This window comes from Chinchilla lanigera, unplaced genomic scaffold (assembly GCF_000276665.1).
Source record: "Chinchilla lanigera isolate Chin_1 unplaced genomic scaffold, ChiLan1.0 scaffold00001, whole genome shotgun sequence".
NCBI classification, from domain to species: domain Eukaryota; kingdom Metazoa; phylum Chordata; class Mammalia; order Rodentia; family Chinchillidae; genus Chinchilla; species Chinchilla lanigera.
Genome location: NW_004955402.1, coordinates 34,458,564 through 34,466,479, shown reverse-complemented (window position 1 = coordinate 34,466,479; position 7,916 = coordinate 34,458,564). Strand labels below are relative to the sequence as shown.

The 7,916-nt window shown below is 37.7% G+C and overlaps 1 protein-coding gene across 2 annotated transcripts in view; it reads left to right on the top strand.

The window, feature by feature from the left end:
• Positions 1-7,916, top strand: part of Dym (dymeclin) — a 391,162-nt gene that overhangs the window by 75,465 nt on the left and 307,781 nt on the right. For both annotated transcript variants that reach the window (XM_005372905.2, XM_005372906.2), the window contains exon 6: positions 2,354-2,426. In XM_005372905.2, the coding sequence (XP_005372962.1) occupies positions 2,354-2,426 (73 nt within the window). The remainder of the gene's footprint in view (positions 1-2,353; positions 2,427-7,916) is intronic.

Here is a 7,916-nt window from a genome sequence, read left to right as displayed (position 1 = left end):
TAGTACTTATACCCATGAATCAGTCATAAACTCTAGAAGCCCGCCCCATGACTGCATGAGGCTCTGGGGGGACCTCCAGACACAAACAGTAACAGAGGGTATTCCAAAAAGAGGGAATGTCTTTGAGGAGGTATAACTTGGAATGTCATTGTGAAGGGAATGCCAATGATGGGAGAAGATAAAGGTAGAAGAGGCTGCTGGGTATTATAACTTGAAGGTCTTGCATGCTATCCTTTGCAGTTTTGAATTTTTTTGGTAGCCATTAGCTTAAAGTAATAAAAACGATCGAAGCCAGGAGAATGAAAGGATGGAGTTTAGTTAACTCTCTCTGATAGCAGTCCGGAGTTTGGTCTGAAGAAAAGTGAATTTGGAGGTACAAATACTAAAGTGGGAAGGTTTCAAGATATTCAGGAGTGAGTTTTAATGTAGTAAACTTGTTTAACTGAATTGAGATAATATAATGAACAAAAGCATCACAGGAAGTGAAGAGGCAGTATCAGAAAGGTGGGCTGTAGTTGAAGATCTAGTGATGTGTTGACTATAGAAGGATGAGTAGGTTGGGTTTTGGCCTTGAAATACTGATACAGGCACTGAAAAGGAAAATAAAGTACAAGTAGGTTTGAAGTGTTAGGAGAGGTGAATTCTGTCTTGAGCATGTAGAGTTTGATATATTAGTGGTGCTTCTAGGTCATAATGACCAGTAGGCAATTGGATAGAGATGTGTTACTGTCCGTGGAGAGGTCAAGAGGAAAACTGTAGACTTGGGAATCACTAGCATGTAAGTGGTGAGTGTTGAGAACAAGCATGGGGAGTAAGAAGACAGCCAGTGGAAGAACTCGGGGAGGGAATATATTCTGAAAAGCAGATGCTGGCAAGAAATGGAGAAAGAAGTTGGTTAGACATAAGATGTTATGGGAGTATAAGCCAGTAGTTTCCTGCCTTTTTGTTTGTTTTGGTGGTCCTAGAGATTGAACCCAGGACCTTCACACTGAGTTACATCCCTAGCTCTTTTTTAGTTTTATTTTGAAAGAGGGTCTTGCTAAATTGCCCAGGCTGGGTTCAAACTTGCGATACTCCTGCTTCAGCTTCCCATAGTGCTGGGATCATGGGTGTGTGCCACTGTGCAAATTACCATTCCAGTGGGTGTGTTTTGTCCCAGACTGTAGCTATAGTCCCAGTCCCAAATTTCCAAATTCAACCAATGTGATTTCTGGTTTTGGACACTACTGACACTTATTCCTTCATTAAATTCTTCCAGTGAAATGCTATGTTTAAGTTAAATGTATAAAGTAAAAATCAAGCTGTTCTAGCCGCTTTGTTTGAAGCAAGGGTAGAGGACCAGTACTTCTCTCCACCGTTAATATCTGACAGCAACCTTGATTTTTCTTTGTTTTTCTCTTCATTGATATGTTTTAGATATACATAATGATAGTACTCATCATAGGGAATTTGTACCTGTTCATGATATATCTTGCTGCTGCTTTTTTCCCTGTTACCCTCCCTTCTTTTCAGTCCCTCCCCTCCTTATTTACAAAAGCTTTTTGCCTTTTTGTTTTTCCCTTTACCTTGATTTTCTTGATGATTCTTCAGGTACTTTTTCTGAACCTCTGGGGACCCACAGTCATAGTGTGAATACCACCAAGAAACAAACTAACTCTTTATAAATAATAAGCTAATGATAAAATGGCTTTCCCAAGTCACAGAATAAGTGGCAATGGTAGGATACAAATTACCATTTTAGTAGAAATATGTTTTGTTCAAGACTGTAGCTAAATGACTTCTAAGTTTTCAAAGCCAGTCAATATCATATGATTCTTGTTTTGGACACAGCTAATACCTACTGCTTAATAAAGTTTTTTCTTCAGTTTCTAAAAGAATCCTATCTCAAAATACAAATTAACAATGGGCTGAGAATGTAGCTCAATGCAAAGCCCCTGAGTTCAATCTCCAGTACCAGGAGGAAAATAGGAAATTGGAAAATTACTGGCCTAGAGGAGCCTTGAAAGCTGTTATTAATAGCTGGTGTTCAAAATTCTTGTACTAGGGCTGGGGATATGGTTCAGTGGGAGAATGCTTGCCTAGGTTGGTGCTGGGTTCTGTATTGCAGTTCCCAGTACTATAAGCAAATAAATGAACAAACTAAAACCCCCACACCAAACCAGAATTCTTGTACCAGGTGAAGATCTTAATGTGTGCTAACTTGCTCACAATTTAGTTTTTATTCAGAGGTCAAAATCAGTGTCTGAAAGTATGTAATGGTAATTTTCATTCTCATAAGGGATGGAAACCTAACTTCAAAACAATTCTATTTTGTTTCATACCTTGTTAAAATGCTTTTCATGTGTCTTATCAGGTTCGGATTCAGAAGATCTTTTGGAAGAACTGCTCTGCTGTTTGATGCAGTTAATCACTGATATTCCACTTTTGTAAGTTCTGGCTAAACTGAAATTTGTTTTATTTCCCGTATATATTAAAGATGATAATTGATCATGTTGAAGAGTTTGTGGATCAGTGTAGTACTTTAATGCATGCCTTTTAAGGATTATATATTTGGAATTCTTTTACCTCTTTTGCCTAATATGTAATCAGGATTTATGATCAAAGCAAGAATTTCATGTTAAGGAAGAAGAAATCATTTAGCAATATTAAGTATACAATAGACAGACAAATAGGTTAATCTCCTAATAAGAGGTCTTATAGCCCTCTGGAAACAAAGTTTAAGAGAGAAGCAATTTTAATCCAAGTGGTGTTTAGTAGACATAGCTAGTTGACCACTCAATATTTGTTCTTTTTTCCTGGCTTTCCTATTTTATTTCTGGCTTCTTTAACAGAGAATAGATTTCTATTTCCAGCCTTCTTTGAAAGTAGTTGTGGACTTTGGGATGTAGAGGCCCTCCAGAGATTTCTGGGTAGACCTTTCAAGCAGAGCCATCTCTCTTGTGTGATAGACAGCCCTGTTTTGGGCTGCCTGGAATGTGGGCAGGGACTTTTTAGGAGCATGGCCACCTTGATACCATGAGCAAAGCTTCTTACAGGAAAATCTGCTGAACTCTCCTTTCCCTGCTGGCACTGGGGATTGAACCCAGGGCCTTAGCACTGAGCTACATCGTCAACCATTTTTGTTTATTTAGCTAAGTTGCCCAAGGCTGGACTTGAACTTGTGATTCTCCTGCCTCAGCCTCCCAAAGTGCTGGGACTATAAGTGTATACTACCATGCCCAACTGAAAATTGTGCTTTGATGTCACTGAGCTGCTGAATCAAAGTTAGCAACTAGCAGTCCTCCTCCCTCGTCCTAGACTAATGTGACAAAAATACACCCATATTTGTTTATGCTACTGTCACTGCATTTATGTCACTGCTGGTTAATGCAATTTCTATGTGATTCAAAATGTCTAATTTGTTACTTGTAAGGCAGTGATTCTTAACCTTTTAAAAAATTGTTTTCCCTAACAAACATTGTTAGATATTTCTTTGATCATTGCCTTTCTCCACACTGAGTTCTCATCTTGTTTGTGTCTTTTGGAGGACCACAGACTATTCTAATATCTGTGAAGCTTTTCATTCCACAGAGAACCAGTTTGCATCTGTATTGAGACTGCATGTTAAAGAAATTATTTCTGAAATAAGAAAATAGATTTAAGGTTTACTATCCCCATATAAAGGTTTTCTTGGGGGATGTGGTCAGAAATGTGCTTTCCACCTCTGGCCCAAGAAAGGAGAGACAGACATTTGCAAGGACATGTGCTCTTGACTTCTGTTGTGTGTAACTGTAGCATCCAGAATTTTATTCAATTTAGAAGTGAGAAGCACAAAACCCTGTTGTTGTTTGCTGTGGTGATGTGCAGCTTAGATGGGGGAGCTGAGATAAGTGGGAGCCATCTGTTTCAGAAGGGTTTGGGGAGCAGCCTGCCACTGAAGTTGAGCTGTTGTGAACAGAACACAGATATTTTCATGTCCAACATCTTTCTAGGAGAACTGTGATTTGCTTGGGGTGGCAATGAGTGACCAGCTTCATTTTCAGACACCTTGACAACTCCATATGGCCATGTCACATAGTTTGGGTCAATGCAGTGAAGTGTGAGCAGAAATCATGAATTTGCATGCAGGTCCCCAGATTTTGCTGCTTGCCCTCTCATTCTTACTCTTCCATCCTGAAATGTGTCAGTGTTTGGGCCATTTTGAAACTATGAGTGTTATATGCAAAGATTAGTGTCCCAGACATGGGATTATTGATGATGTTTAGGAAACCATTGTGTTGCCCTAGGCCCCTTAATCTTTGGATTCTCTTAAAATAAGAACAACAAACACCTATGTTGATTAAGCCACTGTGGGACAGTTTCTATTTCATATGGTCAGATGACGGAAGGGGCATGAACCCATACATTGTTTGCTCTTTCTTTGTCACAGAATGTAGGATGCTCCGTGTGTTTTTTATTTAACTTTTAAAATTGAACATCTAATAATGTTTGTTCATTACCAAGTACCAAAGATTTAATATATATCCTAAAGGAGTGCGTTCCTTTTTTCCCTTTTTGTCCTTATTGATAAATTATTTTGATGAAGTTAAGGAGTCAGTCTGGATATAGTAAATGACTTTAGATAGTAAATAAGCTGTGAACACAGTGAATGGAGTGGCCACCTAGACATTCTTGAGGAGCAAGTGGGCAGTGTTGCAGTATATCAACCAGTTCATGTTTTAATGTGTTAATATTTTTTAAATGAACTGAAAATGCACAGACAACCAGATGTCTTGTGTTATGTACACTCAGGTTTAACCAGCTGCTGAAACAATTTATGATTTAATGTTCTTGGAACTCCATCCTACAAGAACGTTTGTCTTGGTTACAGTTTCCATGTGCAACCAAACTGCTCTTTAAATGTTTTGTCTACTATTACCGTAGTGGTATTACAAGTCAGCTTATAATTTAAGAGGAATATAATTATATGAAAACTGGGAATGCTCTCACACCTGTACCTCATCAGTTTCACTATAAACTTTTCACATTTAACATTGACATTCTGTACCTGTGCTGGATTAGCAGGTGAATAGCAAAAAATGTAATTTTTGTAGCTATGGCAAATAATTAAAAAACTACCTTAAATGTTTCCTCATGAGACTCTGTTAAATCATTCTATTTTTGAAAACAAAATGATTACTAGGGACAAACATACATGTATATGTGCATGAATATGAAAGGAGTAAGGTAAGGTACTTTCCTCAAGGGACTAATGTGGAGTATAATGGAAAGAACAGGGTAAAGTAGAGTTGAAAACCAAGAACTTAGAGTTTGTGAGACTGTTCGTTCTCACAGTGTCACTGCAAAGATCGAATGAGACCTGTGTGAGTAGATCTAGTGGTGGAGTGGGCAGCAGCAGACGCATTTATGCTGTATAGGCAAAATAGTATACTTATTTTCTGGGAACTGCTTGTGATGCTGTTTTATTGTGAAATAGAAGTTATTTTCCAGACTTGAATAGATCTCTTCCTTTGTATTTTCACTGGTGTTTTGTTTTGTTTTGTTTTGTTTTGTTTTGTTTTGTTTTGTTTTTAGACAGGGTCTCACTGTGCAGTTCAGGCTGGCCTTAAACTTATTTTGTAGCTCAGGCTGGCCTCAAACTCTCAGTGATCTTCCTGCCTCAGCCTCCCGGGTACTGGGATTACAGGTGTGTGCCACCACGTCTGGCGTTTCTACCTGGTTTTGTTGCTGTTGTTTTTGGCTGAACTGTTGTGTTAGCTGTGCATGATGGTGATGCTGTCAAGTACAGGTCTTGTTCCTTTTTCCTTGTACTGCCGTGGTACCTCGGTTCATCAACTCAGTTCTCTCCATAATTCTGGTCACAAACTGCACTGGATGAGAATTGAGTCAAATTTCTCTGTTAGGTCAACACTGAACCTAACCATTGAATTTGATTTGGTTCTTGTCTGACTTAGCTTGTGACCAGAATCATAGAAAGAATCAAGTTTGTGAAGTGTGCCTTTTTGTAAGACATACCTGACATATCACTGGTCTTGCTGTTTTGTCAGGAGGTTCTTACTATATTATACAGTGTGTAGTTAACAGAAACATAAAATATCAATAAAATGAAGTATTAAATTCTTAATATGTATTTGTATTTAGAATAAACATCAACATTGTAGCATCAACTGTGTACTTGCTTACAAAAACCTAAACAATAACAACAGAAATATATTCTTATGTGAGCTACAATGAAAATACCAATAGAACTCTACAACAAAAATAATCTTGCTTCAATTGCCATATCCAAGGCAGTCTTCATATATGACAGCTGCATGCTCTATGCATACATCTTGCTTACATTGACAGCACATATCCTTAGTTTTCCTTTTCTATGTGGCAGGCCGTTCTTGTTACCTCTCTTGTCTTCCTGTTTTGGCAGGAGCTTCCTACTGTATTGCACAACATGCACTTATCAGGGAAATAAGATGTCAGTAAAATATCATATATGTAATGAGTGCTTAGAATAGACATGAACATTTTCACATTAGCTGTTTACTTGCTTATAAAACTTAAAAGATAACATCAGAAATAAGAACAGAAGTCAGAAAGATAACATCAGAAATAAAAAATCAGAAGTATGAACTACAGTGTAAGCACAAACAAAAGTCTGTCACAGAAATAATCTTTGCTTCAACTGTCACACCCAAAGAAGTCTTCACACATGACAAATGCATGTTCCATACACAGGTATCACTTATGCTGACAGCACGTATATTTTGTTTTCCTGTGCTTTCTTGTTGGACACAGTTGACAGCTTTTGCTGTTGTCATGATAGGTCTTCATGGTGCTGCACCTGCCTGTTCCTCTGTCAGCTCACCAGTGTGCTCCGCAGTTTTTTGTGTAGTTCCTTGGGCAGAAACATTTTGTTTTTCCTCTGCTGTAAATGTTCTCTGTATGAGTTCCAGTCCCAATCCTCTAAGAAAATTTCTCTGTGATATTTTTAAGTAGCTAGTGACTACTGTTTTTCAGACATTATGGATTTCTTGATATTGTTAATTTTTTGAGGTATTAATCTTCAAAGTAAAATTAAAATTGCTTATCTTTCAGGAATCCTGTATGCTCATCAACATCTATTCCACCTTTAGTTTTGTTGTAGAAAGTTACCATCTCGGGCTGGGGATAGCTCAAGCAGCACAGCGCCTGCCCAGCAAGCACAAGGTCCTGAGTTCAATTCTGAGTACCAAAAAAAAAAAAAAAAAAAAAAGTTACCATCTCAGACTTGTTTTGTCCATATTTCCCTATCAGTATTTCCATCATTGTGCAATGTTGACATCAACAGTAGCAGTTTGTTTTTCTTTGTCATATATGAGCCCCATGTTATAGCTTTGTGAAACTGAAAGATTGTAATACACAATTCTCTGTTTTGAAATTGCAACATTTCATTTAGAATTTCTGCTTTGTTCATGTGTACAGTTACCTTGCTGGTCAACTTGTGCTCTGTTAGCAAACATAACATCAATTGGAAACCGGTAAACCAATTGTTGAATGTCACATTTTGATTAGTTTGAGAGATGGGAGCAACAAGTCTGTTTACAGACATTATTTGGTTTATTAATATATGAATAAGGATCTGGTAAGTGAGTTCCAGGAGGAATTTCTAAATTGAAAGCATAAGTCTTCACATCTACAAGGGCATAAATTTTTATGCCATATTTTGAAGGTTTTTTGGGAATACACTACCTGAAGCTACAGTGAACTATGAAGTGCTACAGGGTTTTCATCAACGGTCATGTATTTAGATGGTGTGTAAATTGCTTGACAGTTACCCATGAATCTTTCAAATCATGAATGTTTAGCATCCAGATTATCAGTTCTTTTTCTTACTTGGCAGGTGTTTTTGTCATCAAATCCAGGCAATTTTGAAGGAAACTAAATCTCCTTGGTGTCATTGTTAT